The sequence below is a fragment of the Marmota monax genome, unplaced genomic scaffold (assembly GCF_021218885.2).
Source record: "Marmota monax isolate L192 unplaced genomic scaffold, Marmota_monax_Labrador192_F-V1.1 WCK01_AAM20220418_F8-fsc00100, whole genome shotgun sequence".
In the NCBI taxonomy this organism is placed as follows: Eukaryota; Metazoa; Chordata; class Mammalia; order Rodentia; family Sciuridae; genus Marmota; species Marmota monax.
The window spans coordinates 338,793-365,471 of NW_026693872.1; the positions used below are offsets into that span (position 1 = coordinate 338,793).

General features: G+C 35.7%; 1 protein-coding gene and 1 pseudogene across 5 annotated transcripts; both read left to right on the plus strand.

The window, feature by feature from the left end:
- Positions 1-4,048: 4,048 nt before the first annotated feature.
- Positions 4,049-26,248, plus strand: Tmem207 (transmembrane protein 207). Of its 5 annotated transcripts, XM_046462646.2 has the most exons (6): positions 4,057-4,276; positions 6,247-6,284; positions 12,895-12,939; positions 13,809-13,951; positions 20,740-20,817; positions 24,237-26,248. In XM_046462646.2, exons 1-6 carry the CDS (start codon positions 4,205-4,207, stop codon positions 24,374-24,376), a joined length of 516 nt encoding a protein of 171 aa, XP_046318602.1. In that variant the 5' UTR covers positions 4,057-4,204; the 3' UTR covers positions 24,377-26,248. The 5 variants fall into 5 exon arrangements, 4 of the variants coding, with proteins under 4 accessions (XP_058441040.1, XP_046318602.1, XP_058441039.1 ...); XM_058585057.1 differs by lacking the exon at positions 20,740-20,817 and having other exon boundaries at positions 4,049-4,276; XR_009228471.1 differs by lacking the exon at positions 6,247-6,284 and having other exon boundaries at positions 4,065-4,276; positions 24,237-24,372.
- Positions 17,000-17,099, plus strand: LOC124105482 (U6 spliceosomal RNA; annotated as a pseudogene).
- Positions 26,249-26,679: the final 431 nt, after the last annotated feature.

Sequence of the window (26,679 nt, forward strand, 5' to 3'; positions counted from 1 at the left end):
TATTATTTATTTATTTATTTGTGCTGCTGGGGATTGAACTCAGGGTCTTGCTGAGCAACCATTCTACCACTGAACTACATCTCCAGCCTTCTGTATTATTTCTTAAAACTGTAAGAGAATCTACAATAATCTAAAATAAAAAGCTAAAGAAATTATGCAGCTAAAACAGCATTCATGGCCAAACTTCTGTTTCTCAAACTATCAAACTGTCATGATGCCAGTGAGGAGATATATTGGAGAAACTACTGTCTTAGGCAGAAGCTACCATGCCAGCCTTTGGAGAGTGGTATGGGGAAGTCACATCACTAAATGGATAAATGGAAATCTGGGAGACGAAAGGTGGTAATGCATATAATTTTTTATTTTAGCACCAAATTGAGTAGTGGTGTTTGCAGTATTAATATGAATATAGATCCCATCTCCATTCAGTTGTAGCAGGTCGGCCACCTGCTACAAGATCATGTACTTTTTCATAAGAATTATTTAATCCAAGTATCTGGCTGGTCATTGTTCCAGTTCTAAAGCTAAACCAAACATGCTGCCCTTGTCTTCATTCCATCTCTTTTCTAGTCATCTGGCCTTCCCTTCCTTTCCCAGAAATTCTTAAGATCAATTGACTCCACTGACGGAAGTCAGGCTTCTGACCGACTAATAAATAAGTTCACCAGTGAAAAGCCTATTTTTCATTCTGTTTAATTACAGGCTTCAGAGACACTCAAAATGGAGGGTGTCTTAGGGACAAATAATACTGTAGGCTTGGTTTACTTTTCTCCTATTGGCATTGGCACCGAGCCCTTCCTCTGCTTTGAAATTCATGGCTGTGACTGTGGCTGCATACTAAACAGACCATTGCCACCACACAGCCTACTTAGCCCGTCCAGATGCAGCTCAAATAATCCATATACCTTAATGGCCAATTCAGAGCAGTAGTTTAGTTAACTAATATGTCTCATTTGTTTCTAGTGCAATCTATGCATGCAATCATAAATGGGTTCATATATTATAATTTGAATTGGATTTGGTGAACTACACTGGGGCTTGAACTACAATATGCTTCTCCTGAATTCTAGATGTTTGGCTTCAAAATTAGCCTTTGGAAATAAAGGCATGTATAAAATGATTATCTGACATACAGACATTATATATGTGTGTGTGTGTATATATATATATATATATATATATATATATATATATATATATATATTACAAGAAATGAATTAACAGTAAAAATTAATTAACTTTACCTCCCAATCTGGTTTTCTTAGTCTCTCATTTTCTTTTTGCAGAGTCAATCATGGTTAATGGTTTCATCCATGCAGGGACATTCTATGCGAATATGGGTATATATACATAAATTTTATATATGGAAAAACACTACAGCTATATCTCCCTATTTTATTTGAGTATCATGCTGTGCACAGTATTTCATGATTTGTACCTTTTATTTAATGATAATTCTTTTTCTTTTTTTATTAAATTATTTATTTATTCTAATTTGTTTTACACAATGGCAGAATGCAATTCATTTCATATTACACATATAGAGCACAAATTTTCAATTCACTGATTTTACACAGAGTATTTTCACACCATTCGTGTCTTCATACATGTACTTAGGGTAATGATGTCTAACTCACTCCACCATCATTCCTTGCCCCCTAACTCCCTCCCTTCTCCACCCACTTTGCCCTATCTAAAGTTCCTCCATTTCTCCTATGCTTCTCTCCCACCACCATTGTTATTAAGTGTCAGCATCCTCATATCAAAGAAAATATTTGGCCTTTTGTTTTTTGGGATTAGCTTACTTCACTTGGCATTGTATTCTCCAACTCCATCTATTTACCTGCAAGTGCCATGATTTTATTCTCTTTTAATGCTAAGTAATGCTCCATTGTGTATATATACCAAAGTTTCCCTATTCTTTCATCTAGCTATTGTGAATTGTGCTGCTATAAACATTGATATATGCTGTTTTTAAGTCCTTTTGGTATAAAACAAGGAATGGGATAGCTGGGTCAAATGGTGGTTCCATTGTCAGATTTCCAAGGAATCTCCATACTGCTTTCCAGATTGGCTGCACCAATTTGCAGTCCCACCAGCAATGTATGAATGTGCCTTTTCCCCCACATCCTCACCAACACTTATTGTTTGTATTTTTGATAGCTGCCATTTAATGATAACTCTTAAAGACCTCTCCATATCAGCATCTGTGATCTGTTTCCACTTTTTAAAACAGCTTCTGAGATTAACCATCACAGTTTCCTTGTATTTTGTCAAATAGATATAACCATTTTGTATTTTCTTAATTTTTTTATTATTGATTTTATTTTTTTAAATACATAATAGTGGAATGCATTACAATTCTTATTACACATATAGAACACAATTTTTCATATCTCTGTATACAAAGTATGTTCACACCAATTAATGTCTTCACACATGTACTTTGGATAATGATGTCTATCACATTCAATCATCATTGCTAACCCCCTGCCTCCTACCTTCCCCTCTCACCCCTCTGTTGTATGTGCCAGTCACATGTGGATGGACATTTTCTGTTTCATTGAGCATCATTGTATGTGGCTTATATGTAGGCACAAATATTCTATATCTATAAGTATACAATCTTGGAAGTGTTAAGTAACAGACAGACATGAATACTGGGAGCATGAGGTTAAGGGAATAACTATAAACTGGGCATACTGTGTTGACTCCCACATGCTTTCTTTTTTAAATATTTATTTATTTATTTTAGTTTTAGGTGGACACAATATCTTCATTTTATTTTTATATGGTGCTGAGGATTGAACCCAGTGCCTCACGCATGCTAGGCGAGCGCTCTACCACTGAGCCCCAGCCCCAGCCTCACATGCTTTCTTTTAAAGAGTAATTTATCTGTGACTCTCCCTGGCCTAAGTCAATAGTATATGCTACATATCATCAGCAAACAACCTGTTATCTGCAGGAGAAATGCAAGAGGATTCTCCCTGTGGATTAAAACACACACACACACACACACACACACACACACACACACACCCCTGAAGGGGGAACTTTTGTGAATTTACACAGACCAGATTCCAGGACTCAAGGAGACAGGATAATTGAAAGCAAAGACCTATACCCATAAAATCTGTAAGAACAAGTTCCAATTAGAACAGGTCAGCCTGGGGAAAGGTGACCCAATGTTGTTATACATCTTTAATGTGTCATTATAATAGCAAAGTCTTCCCTCCTTTGGGGTAAGACTATGAAGTGGGGACTTAAAAGTCTAATGCAGTCCTGCTGTCAATCAAAAGTTAAGAGGTAGAGTTGAGTGGGACTCTCTGGAAACTTCCCTGGGACCCCCAATAAAACTGGAGTTCTAGAGGAGCGTACTATCTCTTTCCTCTCTGAGAGGACCCACTTTTCCCCTTGAGAGTGTCCCATTTTTCCCTTTTCCTGTTCCTTCTAATAAAATGTTGCCTCCTTCTCAGAGTGACATGTTAAAATCCTTTCAGTATGCTCAAAAGAACCAGTGAACAAGGACATTTGTGGCCACTTCATCTCTGCAGATGTCCTTGCTCTGCAACAGAAGTAGAATTCTTGACCAAGGGTACATTTATTTTTTAGTTTGATAGACATTGCCCTATTGTCTTTCAAAAAACTTGTATAGTTTTCCCAATTATATACAAAAGGGTGTTTCTTTATATCTAGCTCTTCTGCTGTATTATTGAATTTTGAACTTGCCAGTCTGATAATTGTAAATTCAAGGCTGTGTTAGACCTGAGTCTGAAAATGATGGGCAGGAAAAGAGAAGCAAAGAGGACACATAAAGGGTAAAAAAATGAATAAATATTCCCAGTATGAGATTTTATTTTTTAAAAAAAGATCTCACAAGTTCTCTGGAATAAGGCATGTACTTGAATTTTGAAAGTTACTTAAGCAGCCAGCTAGCTTTGCAGGTCAGGATTTATAACCCTTCCTTTTAGGGCCTTGACAAACAGTACCAAGGTTCTGACCTTAAACTAAAATTCCTAAAACTCTTAGTACCTGAAATCATGCACCCAACATTCCTCCCCAGCATGCACTTGATTAGTCACAAGGAGCCATCATTAATGCCTGCTCTGGAAGGAAGCACAGCATGGAGAAGTTAGCAAGTTCTGAGATAGAGAGACCAGCGTAGACAGCAAAGCACCATCTCTGGGCAGATTAGCCTTGAAGGATGTCAGGATTCAGATCTTTCAGTGTCGCTTCAGTTATCTCAACAGGAACTTGGTGTTTGTCACTATTCCAGGTAACCCTCTTTCTTTCCAGGAGACTTTCTAAAATATTCTGAGGATTTGACCTGCTATAGATATGTTCTTTGGGCATTGTAACTACATTTTTAAAATAATTCCTTTAAGAAGGTGTTACCAGCATCTTACAACTTATTTGTTGGCTGAAGATATGGCAAATAAAACATCCAGGGCATTTGGTTGACATCTTCTTTATTTAGTTCTATTCATATGATTGAAATAATACGATGCACATTTAACCTTTACTTCACTTTGCTATGCTGTGAAATTTTCAAAACATCAAAAATATTGTTGAAACAGAGAAAGGTATCATGGCTAGATTAATTTAAGAATGTTGCTTTTTGCCTGCAACCATACTTGATTCTCAACAGTTTTTAAACGCTGACTGTTGTAGAAAGAAGTATTTTAGGATTTATTTTGGTTCCCCCACTCCAGCATCCTTTTCTGACCAATAACTGCATCTTTGTATCTGTGTTACCGGAAACCAACATATCTAAAAGACTTAGATCTAAAGCATATTAAAACTTCCCTCACCATTTCAAAATAACATGGGAGTCTGACAGCTAATGCTTTGGCAGTGAGGTGGTAATAATGAAATACCATATATACTCAGGTACAGCATGCAGAGAAGATTGGGAAGTGACTTGAAATGCTGGCTTTATTTGTTTATCTGTTAAGCTAGATCCCAAATGATTTCATTTACTCATAGATAAACTTTCTTTATGGACAAAATTTGAGTGTTCATTTTCCTCTCAGTTAGTATGCAAATCTATTTGCAGCAATCTAGCAAAAGAAAATGCAACTCATTTTCTGTGCTTATAAATTGTTCATTATCATGCTCTCTGATGACCAGTTCATGACTCCATCTGCAACTCCACAAATCTCTTTACCCAGACAAACTTGGTGGTGTACATACAAGGTGCTGAAGAAGAAAAATTTGGAATTAAGGGAGAAAATTCATATCTCATACAAAATTCCTAGGTCAATCATTTAAAGTTTGTAAGTTTTTACCTGTACATATATGCAACAGTCCAGTGAAATAAATGCTTCCACTGACCTATTTGGGCTGAGTTTTATAGCTACGTTTAAGTGACATCTCAAGGCTTTTTTATTGTACACAGAAAGAGTTCCAATTCTTAGGAAAAAACAAACACACAAAGTCTTTAGAAAGAAATAGTTTCTTTCCTTGTAATTGTGGGTGTTATTATAACCTGTAAGGTTCAACACAGAGAACTAAGATAATTGTGATGGAATGCTTAGGGGTTTGGGTCTTCTAAAGGTTATTATTACCTTCCCTCTTTTTTGATAAAGATTGTAAATCTCAGCAGGAATTTCATATGATCTTAAGTGGACCTCAGCCTTAGAGCTGTTAAAGTCACCCCTTCATGCATACATTTAGCACCCATTAATGCAAATAGGTTTGACTTATGTTTCCTCATACTGGGAACTTGCTTCCTTTGCATGAAAATACTACTAACAACTACTAATGAACTCTTTCCTCTGCCTTGAATGCAAAAATACACAGAAAAATGCAAGGCATACAAAAGCTCTTTAGAGCAAGCAAAATCTGCCTATAGAGAAAACAAAAAACTCTGTACAAATACATCTATAGTGTATGTAGGATAAGAATCTAGTTTGCAATACACATCTCCTGTCACTGCTGAATTTAAAAATCTACCTAGAGAATTTTTGTTGTTGTTGTTTTATGATGGTGCTGGGGATCAAACCCAGTGCCTCGTATTCTAGGCAGGCTCTGTACCATTGAGCTACACCTCCAGCCCCCAGAGAAATTTTTTCAATTAAAACTCTGTACACCAACAATAAACTATGCAGCAGAGCTTTTAATTAAAAAAAAAGAAGAAGAAGAACAAAAGAAAGATATAAACCCGAATTGTCTCTAGGCACTGCTCCTATTAAAGGATTAGACTGATGAGATGTTGGATTTTATTGTTCTAAACATGTGTTTCAGTTGGTGCTTTCGAATCTGCCATGCGAAGAAAATGAAATGTAAGTAAATAGCAATAGATTCCTTGTTTTTATTTAGCATTTTAAAAATTCAAACAATCAAAAAGGATAAAGTCAATTATAAAGCCCCCAAAGAGTTTCAAGTGATGGTGATAATCACATAAGAAAAACACTAATAGTTTTTAAATGCAGATGGCTTAATTTTTCTAAAACCAAGAGATAATAATTTTCTTAAGATCGTTATTAAATAAAGAAGGGGCCTGGTTTATTTCTAGATATTTTTGGTCACTGACTTCCCCTTCCTTTAAGCATCCAGGGTGCTGTAAGTGCATGAGAGAATTATCACGATGTCACCTCCTCCGAAGCTGCATTCACATGCATAGGTCACAGCAATGATGGGTGGCAATTTACCGGACAACAAACAAACCCAAATTCTAACTTGTATTATGTGTACATTTCAAAGTGATTCTGATATGAATTATGTGAATAATTGACTCGCTTTTCTCACTTTTTGTGCTGTGGATTTAATGGTTCCCAGAATTCTATTCGGGAGATGGGGAGAAGGTGCCATTAATAATGCTGATGATGATTCATGATAACTATAATGCACTGTGACTTAGTGCAAGTGTCAGAAAAGCACTCCTGCCAAGTGCTGTCTTCTGGTTGCTACACTCTCTGCCAGCCAGCTGCTTTCAATTATCATTGTCTATTTCCCTCAAAGCCAAGGTCTATGGACACTGGCTCTAAAGTAAGAGTCGGGGCCAAATGGGGCTTTCCTGGGCTCTGGAGTCATTCGCCTGTCTCTGGAGGATCATCTTCTTGTTAACAATCTACTTATTAAGTGTATGCCCCCTTTTAGTGTTTGCATCAACCTTCATTGCTGTTTCTTTTCATTTATTTTCAGACCTGCCATTTTGTTCTATCTCTTGCTGTTTGTGACATGATAATTTTTGATTATAGGCTTTCCTGACTCTGGATTTCATAGCTACACTCATCCTGCCTCATCGTTTCTGCCTTTGACTCGGAAGAATAGAATACAGAATTTCAGAATTGGAAAATATCTTAAGTGTCAATTCTAATTCTCTAATCAACATGACAGGGAAACATGGCATTGAGGAACGATTTATATTTACTTTTGAGCCTTTGAGGCTACAGGTCTCCTTTTTTGGGGAAGAAATTGAGATCCAGACAGATAGTAAACTAACAAGAGGACTTCAATTGATATTAGATATGACCTTTTATTGGCTACATTTAAGTTTTACATCTAAACTTTTACATCTAATTTTCCATTATATTATCATTATTTCCCTTTTGAGTGAAAACTAGAAACTGCCTTGTTATGATTTGGATTGAGATGTCCTCCAAAAGCTCACGTGTGAGACAATGCAAGAAGTTTTAGAGGAGAACTGATTGGGTTATAGCCAATAAATCAGTAAATTAATCCCCTGATGGGGATTAACTGAATGGTAACTGAAGTGGTAGGGTGTAGCTGGAGGAAGTGATTCATTGTGGCTTTCCGGTATATATTCTGTATCTGGTGAGTGGAACTCTCTCTCTCTGCTTTCTGGTCATCATGTGAGCTGCTTCCCTCTGCCACACTCTTCCGCCTTGATGTTCAGCCTCACCTCCAGCCCTGAGGAATGGAGCTGGCCTGCTATGGTATAAAAAATCTGAAACCATGAGCCTTCAAAATAAACTTTTCCTCCTCTATAATTGTGATGGTCAGATTCTTTTAGTCACAGCAATGAAAAAAAGCTGACTAAAATGTGCCTCAAATACATTTCAAATTAGTAGGAAATAAAGACAAGAGAGTAGCTGGAAGAATACGGAAGTAGTAAGTAAAGGTATTGAAGGTAGATACAATCTCTCTTTTTTTTATGCAAGATAGTGTTAGTGAGATTAGTCTATAATGAAAGGTGTACTGGTTTCTTAAAGAGTAGAAGTTCCACATCCAAACAGGATTCACTTTCTCTACCTATATTTGTCCTAGATATCTTCAATTTAGGATTTCATCTTTGATCTGAGACATTATCTTTGTTAAAATCCATTACCTGTCCAAGAGAGTATACATTCATCCTTTATCAAACTATAAGAGAGTAACACAAACCCACTAGATTACAGGTAAAAGGAAGCATCGAGATGGCCCTCTCCACATGTCCTTTTGAAATGAGAAACATAAAAGAAGAGTAACTTGCCCAAAGTTCACACACAAAATGGACACAAAAATCAGAGATGGATCAGAATGCAAGGGAGTAGAAGAGCAGAAAGAAAATGGAATGAGGGCTATTCTGATAGAGGCCATGTTTGAGTGAGAAAGGATCTCTGAATAGCCAGAAATAACTTTGTTTTTCATTAATTAACTTCTTGATCCAAATATTTGCAAAATAATTCATATATGTGTGTGTGTATATATATATATATATATATATATATATATATATATATATATATATACTCAATGTTTAAAATTTTTGATCTATTATTAGTTCTATTTAAATTTGTTTTCAAACACTAGGCTTTTAATTTTGTGATATGACCTACTCATTTTATTTTTATAACTGAATTTTTAGTAGCAACAATGCATTGCTTCACTTTACATAAAATTTAAGTGTTAATTTATTGTATGAAATCAAATGTGATATAGCCCCCTCTATCTCTTTAATCCATTCCTCTCCCCATAAATAAACAATTACACTGATTTGCATGTATGTAGATAGTGATTTATAAAACATATATTATATATATAAAGTATTATGTAAATTAATTTTGTTAACAAATTTCCTAATGACATGCTACCATCTCACTTGGCCAGTGAGGGTAAATATTTAGTTCAAGAGCAAGGAATCAAAGAAGAAGTAGAGTTTAGATGGAGACCCAGAACTGACTCTAAATTCTGAACCCAGATGTTTAACCACAAAGTCATATTGTACATCCAACATTTAATCACTACAAAATTGGTGAAATGCCTGAGGAACATATAGCCTATTCAGTTTCCTAGATACTATGCAATTTACCACCAATTTCTGGATGACATGACTTACTACCCATCCTTCCCACATGTTTGTGTGCATGAATTGTACATTGGCCTAATTGGAGGAGTAGTTTTATTTAAAAAGAAAAAAAAATCGTGAAATTTGTTATTTTATTTATCCTAAGACTATGGAAACACTGTTCCTATTATTAACAATGGTCTCTTTATGAAGTCCCATGGTTTGAATTTTTCTCTGGTTTCTATAGGAAGAATAGTTTTACATCTGATGAATAATGTTGTTTGTTTTGTTAATTTTAAAGGACAGTATATACCAATTCTCTCTCATCTTATTAACTGCTAGAAAGCTTAAGCCAGATCTGGAGTTCAGTTCTTTTATAAATGGGACTTGTTACATTTGGTTTACAAATTGATCTCATTCTTGTCTTATTCTCTGTGCCTGATACTCTCCATGCTCTCACTTGTAAATTTTTTCATTTTTGTATTTTCAGTATTTCCTGAAAGCATTTTGGAACACAGGATATTGGATGCATTCAGCTAACACTCCATACAATGTAGAGCTGAGTTTTAGTGCTCCCAGTTGCAGTATTGCATGGTGGTAATGGACATGGCTCCACAGCCAGACCATTTGTGTTTAAAACCTCTGCCACTTCCAGTAATGCTAATTTGGACAAGTTACTTAACCTCCCTGCGACTGAGTTTTCTGAATTATAAAAAGAAGATTATAATAGTGTGGGCCTCACTTATAGTGCTGTAAGTTCTAAAGTGAATTACTTGACATGACCTAATATACCTGGTTTGGAAGAATGCCTGCCATAGAAAATGCTGGGTCATTGTAGAGAGGAGCAAATGGAGCAGATCTGCAGTTTTCTTCCTGAATTAATGTAATTAATGAATTTAAAATTTTAGTTGCATGGATTCTCAGCACTGAGAAGACCAACTAGTCTAACCATCCATATAGAGCAGGAATCATTTCCAGAGGATCCAAGTAAAGAAGGGCCCTTGTTCTGGTAGAAACTGAAATTATCTCTATCATCTACTTCTAGAAGATTCTGATTATTTCAAATGTCTTCCTTAAACATTCCTTTCTGCTCTCATTTCTCCCTGATAGCTATCTTGTTTTCTTTTTAACATCAGCATCCTAATTTGAGCAACACCTGAATAATAACTTCATTTTTAAAAAAATATAAACTTTGTACTCTAAAGATCTTGCATTTAAAATTTGAGCAATTGGAATGCTGTTACAGTTCAGAAATTATTTTTTTAAGAATTCAAAATGTTTTTGTTGAAGAATTGAATTTGAGAAAGAAATGGGAATAATGGTGAGAAAGAAGGAGCCAGAAGACACATATTCTATGTTAAGTTCCAGCTAGTGACCTCCCACTTTCATTCCTTATTCTGGATCCCAGGTGTACAGTGAATAAAATCCTTAGAGTGAGATACATGTCAGAATTTTTGGAATTACATGATAGATGTCAGAATTTTTGGAATTACTTGACAACTCCATTCTCCAGCTAAGTTCTTTTTGGCCATTTTATTACTTGTAAGAACAACCACCAGAGGGTGCACAGGGCTAGTAAAGAGAAAGTGAAATAAGTCAAGTTTGGGTTATTGCTAGCACTGAAAACAATCATGAGTGGCTAATAAATAAGAATTATGAAATAAAATGAGGCACTCAATTTTTAGTCTTGACTTAAAGTTATATGGGATGATTCTAAATGTAAAAATAGAGGAGATTTATATATGCATGAAGATGAGATAATCCATTCCAAGCCTTGATCTTAGAAGTCAAGATCTACAAACAAGAAACTTCAGCTTTTTTATTTGATCAGGACACCATGGAAATTTACCTATATTCATCTCTTGAGTTGGATACTATATTTTGAAGATTTTTATATTTTAATGTAATATTTTAATACTTTCTGATGACAAAAGTAATGCCTATATAAATATTCAAACAATATGAAAATATTAAAAGGAAAATGTTCTTTATTATACAATCTTCAAGAGAAGCCTTGATGGTACAATGATGGAATATTTTATATTTAACTAATAGCTATTTTTGCTGGAATCATTGTATTTGTCTAAAAGAATATATACAGTATAGGGCTGAGCTCTCTAAATTGTTTTTCTTACCAAAACTTTTAATTATAAATAAAAGTCTATATTTTTCTCTATGACAAGATAATATTCTCTTAAATGATGTGTCATTAATTATTGTTACCATCCTTTACTAATGATCACTTATCCTGAGATACCTTTGAAAGTTATACTTCAGTTGCCTTTTGGGGGGGATTGGGGGAGTACCAGAAATTGAATTCAGAGGCACTTGACCACTAAGCCACATCTCCAGCCCTATTTTGTATTTTATTTAGAGACAGGGTCTCACTGATTTGCTTAGTGCTTTGCTTTTGCTGAAGCTGGCTTTGAATTTGATGTCCTCCTGTCTCAGCCTCTCAAACCACTGGGATTGCAGGCATGCACCACTGTGCCCAGCTTCAGTTGCAATTCTTAAATCAGCATTTGTACTTATGAACTTTCCTAAACTCTCTGGGTGCGTAAAACAAACTAACTAACCAAAGAAACAAAAATAAGAAAATAAAAACTTTAGTGTCTGGGTGATTGACTTATCTTCAATGTTAAGGCAAAATTTCTAAGTCAATAAGTATTAGAAAGTCACTTCTAACTAGTATAATGATGAATGTGAAAGCAATAAATTAATGGATGCTTATGAGCACTTTCAAGCTGAGAAGCACTAAGTATTATTTTAACAGTGGCTAAAAAAGCATGATTAAGGATGGCTCCATCTCAGAAGCTTATCAGGTTGTGATGAACAGGTTTCCCCTGTTCACTCTCAAGACACTTTAGAAGTGGCCATACATGAAGTCTGGAAAGAAGTCCTTATGCAAACATACCCTCTGCACCAGGTCAGGTATATGAGGGACTGAGATGAACAACACATAAAGCTCTACTCCTGAGAGTCAAACCCATGTGAAATTTGTTTTTGTGTGATCTTTTCAAACTTACCTCAAGAATGATTGAGTTTTGCCTCAACACACAAACGATCTCACCCCTCCAACTGAAGAAGTCAACTCCTCTTCTTGGTGAATGATAAACATGTGGCCACATTCATTTTCTTTCTAGCCTAACTTCTTTCTTTACCAATTGTTGAACTAGAAAGCAACCAATTTTCCAATGCTTGCTACTCTACAAAGATATTAAAGTTTAACAGAAATTATAAACCTTCCCTGGAGAATTTGGAAAGTAAAGGACTCTAGATACCTGGATCAACAGAAGGGTGATATGATTACTTGCCTAATACAGATGACGCATTGGCCCTAAAAAGTTAGTCATGACCTTCTTGTTGCACAATAGTATTTTTTAACTCTAGAATCAAACATATTTCAGGGCAGTCATCTGTTTGTATGTCTAGCAGATTCAAACCGCTCCATCTTTTCAGTGCCTTGGCGTGGACACAGTGTAACTTACACACTTAATTTTGCTGGGAGTAGGTTGTGGGGCAGGCGTTGTGGTGGCGGTAAACAAACAATTGTTCTGGGGAAACAGATGTGGGGATGTGGTGAGTAAAAATTTTATGGCCCCAGAGACATAGGCTTTAGCCAGCTAGAATTCTAGCACTTACTGCTTTTCTTTTATCACCAGGTGTCTAAATTATACTGATCAACACCCTAATGACTGGTACATCTGGTAAGGATATTCTCAATTTGTTTTATAAAACATTTGGTGAAATATGCATATTATTTTCCTAAATAATTTTAGACAGCACAAGAAATAACACAGCTTAAGGAAATTTAGGGGTCACGTACATCAATAGCTATAGAAACATCATTTCCAGATGGTTGGCCAGTGTTTACTTATACATTTTCTGTGACAGTGAACTTACTATTTTTAATAATGTATTTCTGAGATGGAGATTTTTAGTGGTAAATTGTTTTTTTTTTTCCTCTTGAAATTTTTCTAAATGACTCTACAAATTTTACTTTTGGTAATAAAAGCAATAAAAATAAGCAGCTGCCTCTTTTATGAGATAGTTCATCAGAAATTTTAAGATAGTTGATACACTTCCTAAATCTTGATATCTATAACTTCCAAATTTCATATTATCAGTTCTATTAGATGATTAGCTCTGAAACATGGAGACCTTATCTTTTTTACCTATGAATTCCCTAACCCTAACATCACTTACTAAAAATATTAGTTGAATGAATATATGGAAGTCTGGAATGACTAGATAATGTTCCCTTAAATGATGTGTCATTAATTATTGTCATTAATGAATGTATGGAAGAATTAACTAGTTCAATAAATAAGGAACCAAGACACTGCTTTTTAGAATACTCCTTCATTTTCCAAGGATGAAGTATTAATCACCACGTGGTAAGATCAAGCCTCTCTGAGGGCAGACAATATTCCAGGCCTGTGGCAATTATGGTGGGGGTAGATTGCTTAAAGGATTCCAACACCCAGTCTAGCTGAGTCCCTGACCATTTTTCAGGTAGTAACAGGAAGTCTTTGCTTGCTCTGCCTCACTCCTCTCTGGCTGCTTTTGACCTCAGGTTCCTACTGCTGATTTTCTTGGTGTCTCTTCTCTGTGGAGTGGTGCTTTTCTGTCTCCAGTGCTGGCTGAAGAGATCCCGAATGGATTCCCCAAGACGCACCATGGCTGTTTTTGCTGTTGGAGATTTGGATTCCATTTGTGGTGAGTTGACACAGAGTTCTGGAACTTCTCTGTGAAGCCTTGAAAAGCTATCATCTGCCAAGTGAATCAGTGAACTTAGAATGGCAAATGGCTTATGGTATAGCCAAAGGCATGCTTTGAGAAGAGTTTAAGTGAGAAAAAATCAGAAAGAAAGAAAGCCCATAAGAAAGAGAATATATCTTAGGGAACTGATTCACAGTTGAGTATGAGATAGAATCTAAAGTGCAGAAGATTATTCTTGAGTTTTTGACATCAGTCTATCCAACTTGTATTCATAGTCTTGGTTACTTAGCTATGACTCACTTAACCCATCTGAAGTAGCACTAAACCACATTTTCCAGATGGTCTACTGCCAACGCACAGTGTGAAATCATTGTGACTGGACAGGGGAGTGCCAATCCACATGCCCTTTCTCTCCAGACACACTGACAGCATCCTGATGCTGCCTATACTCAATCTCCACCCCCCAAAACATGTTCCTCCCTCATTTCCCAATTTGCACGAGGAGGTAAGAAATGAAGAAATTAGAAATCTTAGAATTGTGCATAGCTTCCAACCCTAGCAATAAATAGGAAGACAATCAAAGGAACAAAAGAAAAAACTACCACGGATTTCTGGAAGGCTACAATTGATAATTCCTTTCTTTAATCATTAGCTTATTTCTTCATATTAAGTTTCATCTTCATTCAAACAGTGTTATGAGAATTTCCCTCTTAGGTACTACATCACATGCCACAATTGTCCCAAGAGTGCTTGGTAAAAATAAACTGTTTTAACTTCAAAAGTTACTTTAAAATTTAGTGATTGTTTTTACTATTAACTTTTTCCCACCCAAAAGTCCTTTAACAAGGACAAGACATTATCAGTTCGGGAAATGGTTATTTTGGGAAGGACTGTTAAATTCTCCAGTGATAATACATCTTTCTCTTGAAACTAAAAACACTTTTTATGAAGCAGAGAGGGTAATAGGGTTACTGACCTTTTAACAAAATATGTTTGTTAAATATGTCAAAGGGATCTACATGTTAATGTTGGCTTATTTTTCTTCATTAAACTACAGATAGTTAATAAATGGCATTATAATTCTTCCAGCTGAACTTGCATTTCTAAAGAGAGGCACACAATTCTCCATCTTAGCCCTTCTCTCACTTTGAAGAAGAACCTTCCACTAGAGTATCTTGAATATTTTTTTTAAAAAGTTTGTTTCTAATTTTAAGCTACTCAATTATGCTGCTATAATGTCTAAGGCAGTTTATGTTCCTATTTCTCTAATGCTTTTCTAATTTCTGCAACGTGTTTGTTTTGCCTGCTCTTGAACTTGGGTGAACCAGCCAGAATAGGTCTGAGTGTGGGAGAAGGGGTCCAGGCTGATACACTGTCTCAGTCACAAGCACATGATAGTATTGAGTCCTGGGCATTCAGTCACATGCTCCATATTATTCTGAAATCATTATGAACAAGAAAAAAAAAACTTGTAAAGAAATTGAATTTTTAAAATAACAATATGGTCACAATTTATTTCACATCTAACAAGTGATAGGTTGAGGGTTTTTTGATATTCTCTGTCTTTGGAAGTGGTTGTTATTTCTCTTAGAGGATTTTATCTATTTTCACACTTCTGAGTTAATATACATAGAATTCTTTGCTGTAAGTCAACTAGTAGACTTCAAACTATCCAGAATTGTGGGTAGAGAGTCTATGAAAATTTAGGCTGGACACTAAGGGCTTAGCCACTTCATCCCTGTACACAAAGTATAGCCACAGATGCTGAATATCATATATATTTTATGTAGTGACTCCATAACTGTAGGGATTGGATTCTAGTATATTTATTTCTGTCCTCATTCTATCATTTCCTCCCAGTGCCACTGGTACAGCTTCTGGATCATATTTTGCTCATGAATTCTCTTACAAAGATTTTTTTCTATTGTCAATCTTGGAGACCACAGGCTCAGTTATCTCTTACCATTTATCTTTTCCCTTCCTACAATGAGTTGGATTTCACTTTATCCAACCCACTCCATCCTCTCTGAGTGATATTCAAGATGGCTATGAAGGGGTCTAACAACCATTCACAGTTTTCCTATGAATGTTGCCCCAGAGTTAATGCTTTTGCATTCCTGTTTCTCCTCTCCCAAACAAAATACAAAAGGGTAATTAAGGAAGTGGTGTTCTCTATGATCCCTAGAAGTTTCTTAACAAATTTTGCTGGAAATGAATTCCAGAGAGTTGATATTTTGAGGGAGTCAAAAACCTTAATCCACACAGGATTTACTTGGCTGACTGGATTCTCATCATACCTTCACCTCTCCAGATAAATGATTCTTCCTACCTAATATTTCTGTAAGAAGAAGCTTCTCTCCCAAGGGAAGCTAGAGAGCCTCTCCAGGATCTTCCTGTGGATAGACATTGAGGGCCCAGACCTGTCTCCATAATTTTCACCAAGGAGGTGCTCATAGCTTGAGGCTGAGTCCAGAACCTGAGGGGTTCACATGATCACACACTGAAGTACGGGGCTGTACCTGTGAGTTTTCCTCACAATCACTATTTGAAAGAGGTAGAGAACAATTAGAAATCATTTGAATGACACTGGCGACATACTAGAATATGAAATAGAGGTTATGGCCTTCCTTTTATCTGTTACACACAGAAGAAGGCCCAGGATGCTCCCTTCTGAATACAGAATATGAGAAATGGGTCATTTAAACATTTTAATGGAGATACTAGATTTGATATATGAAAGTTGGGTTCCTCCCAGTCCTTCATTCTATTTCTTCAAAAGTTATTTCACTTTTATATCACGACTTTTTGATCATATTTTTTGAAATGGGTCCGCACATCTGATGTAAGTGTCAAAGGTTTGACTCTCAGGATCTCATGGAAGCTGCCCTCAAATGAGAAGAGTCAAGAGGAGAATTTTGGCTGAATATCAAAGGTTGGAGTTGACTGAACTTTACTAATGTTACAATATATAAAATAGACATTTTATCTCAATAGCAATTCAGGCTAACAGGTTACCAATTATCTTGATTAGAAATACTAAAAAGAGTGCTGGCTTCAGCAGCACATATACTAAAATTGGAGTGATACAGAAAAGATTAACATGGGCAAGGATGACATGCAAACTCTAGAAACATTCCATATTAAAAAATGCTAAAGAGAAGAAAGTAACTACTTGACTTGTCATCCTTATAAAAGGTATTTAAGGAAGGGGTTGCCATGCCATCCCATGTCAATGTCTGATGAGATTTCAGGTCTAAAAAATGTCCTTGGGAACTCAGTCAAACACTTTAGAGCCCAAGAACATCCCCTTGTCCAGTAGTGATTATCTCATTTCACAATATTGTGCTGGTTCAGCACTCAGATAACCGTATCTTCCTACCCTTCATAATATCTGTACTCTTAATATCTTAATATTATAATATCTATGCTCTTTTTTTTCAATTCTTTTATAGTTACAGTTTTCTTTTCTCATGATGTATTTCATACTGGGTAGTATTGTGTTTTTTTTTATCTTTTTTTAAAATTTTTTTATTATTAGTTGTTCAAAACATTACAAAGCTCTTGACATATCATATTTCATACATTTGATTCAAGCAGATTATGAACTCCCATTTTTACCCCGTATACATATTGCAGATTCACATCGGTTACACATCCACTTTTTTACATACTGCCATACTAGTGTCTGTTGTATTCTGCTGCCCTTCCTATCCTCTACTATCCTCCCTCCCCTCCCATCTTCTCTCTCTACCCCATCTACTGTAATTTATTTCTCTCTCTTGTTTTTTTTTCCCCTTTCCCCTCACTTCCTCTTATATGTAATTTTGTATAACAATGAGGGTCTCCTTCCTTTACCATGAAATTTCCCTTCTCTCTCTCTTTCCCTCCCCACTCTCGTCCCTGTTTAATGGTGAACTTCTTCTCATGCTCTTCCTCCCTATTCTGTTCTTTGTTGCTCTCCTTATATCAAAGATGACATTTGGCATTTGTTTTTTAGGGATTGGCTAGCTTCACTTAGCATAATCTGCTCTAGTGCCATCCATTTCCCTGCAAATTCCATGATTTTGTCATTTTTTTAGTGCAGAGTAATACTCCATTGTGTATTAATGCCACATTTTTTTTATCCATTCATCTATTGAAGGGCATCTAGGTTGGTTCCACAGTCTAGCTATTGTGAATTGTGCTGCTATGAACATCGTTGTAGCATTATCCCTATAGTACGCTCTTGTAAGGTCTTTAGGGAATAGCCCAAGAAGGGGAATAGCTGGATCAAATGGTGGTTACATTCCCAGCTTTCCAAGGAATCTCCATACTGCTTTCCAAATTGGCCGCACCAATTTGCAGCCCCACCAGCAATGTACAAGTGTACCCTTTTCCCCACATCTTCGCCAGCACTTGTTGTTTGACTTCATAATGGCTGCCAATCTTACTGGAGTGAGATGGTATCTTAGGGTGGTTTTGATTTGCATTTCTCTGACTGCTAGAGATGGTGAGCATTTTTTCATGTACTTGTTGATTGATTGTATGTCCTCCTCTGAGAAGTGTCTGTTCAGGTCCTTGGCCTTAATATGACATCATAATATCTGTACTCTTGAATAGTAGATCCTATATTTAATGGCTCCCCTAAATAGTCATTGGGTTCAGTAGAAGAGTCTCCAACACTTATTCACTCAGTTATCATCTTCAATGCCCATACATCATGATGGAGATCTTTATTTCCCAGAAAGGAAGAAATAATCCCTCTAATATTCCCTGTTATGGGTTGGGTTGTATACTCCATTGAAATAATGTGTTCAAGTTTAAAGGCTCAGTACCTCAAAATCTGGCCATATTTGAAGATAGGGCCTTTAAAAAGCTAATGTAAAATGAGGAAATTGGGGATAGGTGTTAATGCAACAAGACTAACATCCTTCTAAGGAGAGATGAGCACACAGGCACAAAGAGGAGACCATGTGAAGAAACAGGGAGAAGTTGGTCATCTGCAAGCCAAAGACAGTTCTCAGAAGAAACCTAACCTGGCTGACACTTGATCTTGGACATGTATCTCCAGAATTGTGAAAAAATAAATTTCTTTGCTTAAAGCCACTCAGTCTGTGGCACTCTGTTATGGCAGCCCTATTACACAGTCCTTGGAGGTTAAAGAGGAAGAGAAGGAATTGTTAATGAAAGAAGGAGGAAGACCAAAATAAAGTCAAGAAGGTAGGCAAGGAGGAAGATGAGGACTAAGAGGAGAAAAATCTTAGTTTGAAGTTGTATTTTAAGGACTAAGATTAAAATCTATTTATTTTATAAAAACAAAAACAAAACAAACAAACAAACAAACAAACAAAAAAACCCTACAATTGTCTTATTTTTTTCTTCTCCAGGCCCACTTCCTTTTCCTGGATTTAGCTCCAGAATCTGCTAACTAGGTCCTCTTCCCTGCTTTTCGTTCTCCCCACCCCCACCCCACTGATCTTCTGGATGCAGTTCTTCTTTCCATCTCTGCTCCAAACCCCCACAATATCCATTCAATGCCTTTACAGATTCTCGAATGGATCATCTATGTAGCAGTTTCTGATGTCTTCTTGTGCTTTTTCCTCCACCATCAGACATGAACAGTTCTAGTATTGGGTATTTTGTTTCCTTCCAGCACTTATGTTAGGTGTAAAACTTATTTCTTCTATCAATGGTTAATTATTTCAGTACCTTACCTGTTTTAATAATGCTCTTGGAATTCCTCCTAAATGATAACTCAATAAAAAACACATTTGCAGGCAGTTCCCTCCCCCCACCATTAACGTGGAAATGAAGACTGAAAGTGCACACTGGGCTGCAGAAAGATTTCTTAAAGGAATCTGTGCAAGTTTTTAGTAAAAATGGGGCAAAATAGAAAATTGTTAAAATTCTCATATAACCATGAATATCCAAAATCTCTATCATTTGTGATCATTACATACCAAGGACTATAAGACAAAGTGAACCAGATAGAATTACAAGTGATCTTAAAAGTAAACATGCTTGGTATAGTGATATGCAGCAGAAATCCCAGCTATTGACTGGTGGAGGTGGGAGGACAGCTTGAGCCCAACAATTCTAGAGCCACCTGGGCAACATAGCAAAACCCCAGTCACAAAGGCGGCGGGGTAGGGGGGAGAAAGAAAGAAAGACAGGAAAAAAATTTTTAGTTTGTTATGTTAGCTATTTTGTTTTAAATTGGTATGTGAAAAGTAAGTAATATAATGTCAACGGAGTTTTTAAATTTGTTCAAAAACACAAGATTGTTCTATCTTAATTCACTGAAAACAAGGATAAAGGAAAGATTTCACTGAAAATAAGGCCATAAAGCTGAATAAAAGCCCCTATTAATGAGAAAATGGCCATTTAAAGACAATGAAGGAAAATAAACTTGGAGTTAAGGAAATAAGTAAAAGACAAATTGAGCTTGCGGTAAATAAACAATGTAGTGTTCATTAGAAAACAGCATAGGAGAGTGACCAGGCCACTCTTTGTCCATGTTTTAATGAAAAGTAGTGATTCACTATCAAATCTACTTTAGTGTACTTTTACTTTCCTTCCATATTATTCTGGATTGGAGCTGGGTTCTCTCAGCCCTCAAGAGGTCCCCTGACCTTTCCTGAGGAGGCAGCAAGTTGCAAGCCCACAGAGACACTCCTCCTGGGGACACTCATTCTGGCTTAGCTTCTCAGGTCTGGTGTTCCCTCATGAGGCTGCCCTCCAACTATCCAATCTCCCTGACCCCATTTCTTCCTTACAGATAATTTTCTCTTTTTCTTATTTCAAAGAAAATAGAGATCCTGGTGTTCCAGCAGTGATTAAATGTGAGTGCTCTGACCCGGAGAGAGGAAGGAGGCTGGAGAGAGGTGAGCAAGAAGCAGGGCCTCTCACACTGTGTCCCTTTCTCCCCTCTGGTCTCTCAGGATTTGTTCATTTTAGGATCCTTAGAGATCTCTTCTGTGTATTTTATGTTCTATGTGTAAATGGTCTGGGATTTTTTTTTTTTTTTTTAACATAGGGAAAGAAGGAGTGTTTTATTCACACACTTTCCAGGAAGGGCATGACAATAGTGATAATTCACATTTATTGAGCATTTACTATGACCCAGGACTTTGATATTTGAATTTCATTTATTCTTCTCTACAACTCTTTGAGGGCCTACCATAATTTGAAATACTCTACAGATGAGAAAATGAAGGCATTTACAGACTAAGCAGCACAGTTAGTCGATGGTAGAGTCAAATTCAGGCCTTTGAGAATGATTTCCATATATGATAAAGGGATAAGATCAAGGAGGAAAAAGAGAACAAATAGAAAAGACATATTAAAATGTCAAGTCTATTGGAATTACTCTTAACAATGTGGAAAACATGAATTTGGGGTATGAAAACTCAGTGGTAAATGTATAGGTTTTACAACATTAAGCAATAAATTCTAATACTTTAACCAGCAGTTCTGGTAATACTATAGGATTTTTGTAGGCATTCTAAATTGAGTTCCCTTAGTTTCTTAACTTTTTAAAAGATAGAAGTAACACCTGCTTTCCTCGCCCCCAATCACATGAATTATATGGAAACATGCCTTGAAAACAATTAAAAACTGATATATTTTCTATTTCAAAAGCTTTCTGAGCATATTAGCTTAGTTGCCTTTATTAATCAAATGCCTTGTAGTTTTTATAACAAGTTTCAGAGCAACAGACAAATCTGTAGTTAAGGAAATAATAAAACTTTCCAATCACAGAGCATAATTGTCAAGATCCTGTTGCCTAGAACACAACATTCATAATAGCAGTAGTAGAGTATATTGGAGAAGTAGAAGTAAATTAGAAAAGGTAATAAATGTGTTAGAGTCACCTGGTCAACAATTTCCAGGTAGACATTACCATTGACTTTATATTGACTATACCTGGAGCAGTCTCCCAGGAAAATAGTCAATTTTGAGTACAAACTTTCACAATGGCTGGAATTACATAGGCAATATGTTTTACTAATGATCAAGTCCCACAGACAGCTGGTGTCAGCTTAAATCTATAGATTTAATCCAGGATATTTTTTATTTTATGAGTTTTGTTCAAACTAATATTAATACTTATTAAAACATTATGTAGCCATTAAAATAAAAGATCAGGAAATACAATTATAAACAAAAAGTACATGTGTATTCATAGCATAGTAAAATTATTTATAAGTAATAGAAATAATAATAAACATTACTGTGTGCCAGAACTCACCTTAAACATTGTACTGCTTTTTCATAGGTAGACACTATCATTATCATTTTATTGTACAAAAAAATTTGGGTAAATAAATATTATGCAATAGCCTAGGAATGGATTATTCAATTAAATAAATAACTTTCTGAGAAAATTACTGAATCAACAGGTGAGACTAATATTCTAACTGTATTCTACCCTTCATATGCTATATTCATGTTTGCATTATTACACTTTGCTGTAAGGACCAGCAAGATAAGAAATCAGGCAAATACAAATGTATAAAAATTCATGATTCTAAATTGTTGTTCCACACCCAAGTAAACATTTTGAGTAATCTACATATGGGCTTGTGTGATGCAGCTAATGCCTAATAAGTAACACATTTTAAAATTTGTTTTATAATTGGACCATGTTCTTTGGAAACTTCCCAGTGGAATTCTTCAAGGAAGGTCAGCAAATTTCTATTAAAGGACAGATAAAATATTTTTGGCTTCGCAGTCCATATAGTCTCTGAAGGAACTACTCACCTCTGTCACTATAGTTCAAAAGCAGCCATAGTCAATATGTAAATGAATAGGTATAGATGCGTTCCAGTTAAATTTAATATACAAAAACACCCAAGAGCTGGATTTAGTTCAAGGACTTCTATAAAATTAAATTTACGGTCATTACTATTGTTTTGGGAAGAAGCAATCAAAATCATTCAAAGTCAGGTAAAGACTCAGGTGAAAAAAAATGTATACAAAGAAAGAGTGTTATAAAATATTACTATTGATTTCCTGTGTGGCTCAAAAATAATCTTTCAAAAAATACTAATAGAGTTCTAAAAGTTACTAGGATAAATTCAAAGTCCCTCAAGGTTACCAGTTTGTGGATGAGAAGGCCTGTTTTTGATATTTAGTGACTTTATTGTACAATCTACAAACCAGAATCTTTATTTCTTTTTTTTTTTACATATAGAAAATATGTTTTTAATTTGTTGTTTTTAGATATACATGACAGTAGGGTGTATTTTGACATATTATACATACTTCAAGTGCAACCCATTCCAATTTTTATCCCATTCTGTAGTTGTACATGATGTGGAGTTACACTGGCCGAGCATAGGAAAGTTATGTCTGGTTCATTCTACTGTCTTGATAGAAAGTATTGATAACATTCAGTCTTGCCAAATTTTACATCTTCTGTTGATACTGTTGGAGGATTATTCGACAAATTACAAATCCAGACTAACTGGTTTTCTATTTGGCCTTGAATATTGTTTCACAATCCTGGCAATGAATGTTTTCTGAAATATAAAATTCATAACCTCTTATCATTTCTGAAAGCCACACATCAACCCTTTCTCAACTCTAAGGAATTTAACAATGAGATATGAAGCAACCAGCAGTAACTTTCTGGTTCTTTCCCTCTAAACTACACTTCTTTTTTTTTTAATTTTTTATTGTTGGTTGTTCAAAACATTACAAATTTCTTGATATATCATATTTCACACTTTGCAGAATCTTTATTTCAAAGTATGTTTTTAAATTTTAGAATCCGTGTGTGTGATATACTTTAAATGCAAATTTTTCAGCATTTATCTTAACATTTTTACTATTACAAGAAAATGTTTGAAGTGATTTTTGCATTATTTGCAGTTAGTAAAAATAAATACAAATAAAGTTTAAAAGTGATATTTTAATGTAGAAACACTAGACACTAGAAAGTGAAACCTGCATGTCCTATGCTGGGAGTATTAGCTAAAATGCTGTGTAAGGAATCCTCTATTCTGTTCTATGAAAAACAAAACAAAACAAAACATTCCTCCTAGTTTCAGTTATAAAATTGTAAATGCTTCTCGATGGGTTGGTCAATAATGATATGATCACTTCATTCAAGGAAATTTTCTTGCTATCATGACTAAACTATCACTTTGGAGAGCAAGATAGTTGTAAATTTTTTCTCAAGTGCACAAATAATTTTCAGTTGCCCTAGTGATAAAAAAAATGGCAGATTTCTTCAGGCATTTTGTGTACTTCTGCTTTATGCTGTCTAGTAAGATGACATATCTCTTTTTCTTTCCAGGGACTGAAGCAGCTGTGAGTCCAACTCTTGGAATTCACCTTCAAACTCAAAACCTTGAACAGTACCCTGTTCCATGTTTTGACACACTAGGTCCTCCACCCCCATATGAAGAAACTCCAAAAACACAAGGTTGTTTTTAGATTTGGATCATCAACTGAAAGTATAATTCCAAAATATTAAATTTAAGAATAATTCTTTCATTTACTAAGAATTCCTAGAGACATAATGATATAATCTGAAAATGTGCAAGTAGTAGAGAAAATGAATGTAGGGAAAAAATTTAGTCATGGAGATGTTTTAGTAATGAATTAGTGAACTTTTCATATATTACTCTGTTATACTTTTTATGCTACACAACCAGTATAATAGTTCTTCATTAGTTTTCAAGTGGGCAGGAACCAAGTGCTAGGAATCACCTCCATCCAGTTTAGGATTCTACTGTATTGTTACTCATATTTGTCTCTTCCTCATTATTTCCATCTTAATCAGACCTCTCCTCTACTATAGAGTCAATAAAATTATAATACTTTAACAATGGCCTAAGTAGAGATTCAGACATGTCCATTCCTAGAACCAGAAAGAGAATATTCAAGTTAGTATGAGGAAAGAGGAAAGAATAGTAAGGAAAAAATAAGCTTGGAGTTGAAGGAGGAGCTTAAATGAAGAAGAAGAGGAAAAGATTACAGGTCTCAGTCCAAGAGCTCTTATTCCTCAGCCTGAGGAGGGAGAAAGTGTAGACAGAAGCAGATGGATATTGCTTAAGGAAAAGCACATGTGTAATGCCAATGAGGAGAGTAAGGAGAAGGCCGCCATTTTACTTGTGTGAATATGTACTTCAGAGACCACAGTCTTTCTCTGCCTTCAAGGCTTGGCTTTGCTTGAAGCTCCATAATAAACTTTCGCATCGATATCATTATTCTCATTGAGGACTCTGACTGCAGAAGTAGTAATGAGACCTTTTCAAGTGGCACATCAACAATGACCACCAGCAGGGGCCAGGGTAGGAAAAAAAAGCAAAAACGAAAAACATAGCAGATATCCTATGGTAGTCAGCTGACAAATTTTTTATACCAAACAATTGACATACTCTTTGAGCCAGCTTTTTCACTGTTCTAACTAAAAGACCTTTCCAGAACAATTTTAGAGGAGAAAAAGTTTATTTTGGGGGCTCACAATTTCAGACGTCTCAGTCCAATGACAACTGGCTTCATTCCTTGGGTCTCAAGATGAGGCAGAACATCACAGAGAAGAGTGTAGCAGAAGGAGGTGGCATGATTATCAGGAGGCAGAGAGAGACTCCACTCTTCAGATAAAAATATATACCCGAAGGCATACCCCCACTGCCTGCCTTCTCTAGCCACATCCTACCCACCTTCAGTCACCACTCAAGTTAATCCCATCAGGATTAATTCACTGATTGGGTTAAGACTCTCATAACCCAATCATTTCTCCTCTAAAACTTCTGGCATTGTCTCACACATGATCTTGTGGGGGCACAACTCACATCTAAATGGCAACACATACCTGACTGGTTATCAATAGATAATCTCAGACTGAACTAAACTTAACTCCAGTCCTCTTTTCCCAAACCTATTTTATCAAAACTTTATCCATCTCAGTTAATGGTAGCTGCAAACTTCCTGTTGCTCAGGATAAAGGATTTGAAGTCATCCTTGAGTTTTTATGTTACTTTCTACATCCATTTTGTCAGGAAACCTTGTTGACTCTACTTTCAAAGTATTTGTAGACTCAAAGATTTCCTACAGGGGAGGGGAGGGGAGGGGGGATAGTAGAGGATAGGAAAGGCAGCAGAATACAACAGACACTAGTATGGCAATATGTAAATCAATGGATGTGTAACTGATGTGATTCTGCAATCTGTATACGGGGTAAAAATGGGAGTTCATAACCCACTTGAATCAAAGTGTGAAATATGATATATCAAGAACTATGTAATGTTTTGAACAACCAACAATAAAAAAATTTAAAAAAAAAAGATTTCCTACCTAGCATATCTCTGGTGAAAGCCATTCAATATCAGTTCTTACCTGATAACTACAATATCATCTAAATTTTCCATTTGCTCCCATCTTTGTTCTCCTATATTCTACCTACAAAATAGTAGCTACAGTCATCTTTTCTAATCAATTATTTCTGGAGAAGTTTTAGCTTCACAGCAATATTGAGCAGAAGGTACAGACATGTCCCCTATACCCCATCTCCACACATGTATAGCCTATCCTATCATGAACATCCTTCACCATAGGACTACATTAGTTACAAGTGGTGACCTACAGTGGTACATCAGAATCATCCAAAGTATATAGTTTATATTATGTTTCACTCTTGGTATCGTACATTCTATAGGTTTGACAAATTTATAAAGGTATATATCCACCATGATAATGTCATACAGAGTAGGTCCACTGCCCTACACATTCTT

Bases quoted from the DNA above. Each gene is read 5' to 3' on its own strand.
- Tmem207 (XM_058585055.1), top strand. From the start codon at position 9,824: ATGGTGGTAATGGACATGGCTCCACAGCCAGACCATTTGTGTTTAAAA. The intron at 9,985-12,894 runs GTAAGTTCTAAA...TTTTATCACCAG, and splicing joins TGGGCCTCACTTATAGTGCT to GTGTCTAAATTATACTGATC. The intron at 12,940-13,808 runs GTAAGGATATTC...TTTTGACCTCAG, and splicing joins CCTAATGACTGGTACATCTG to GTTCCTACTGCTGATTTTCT.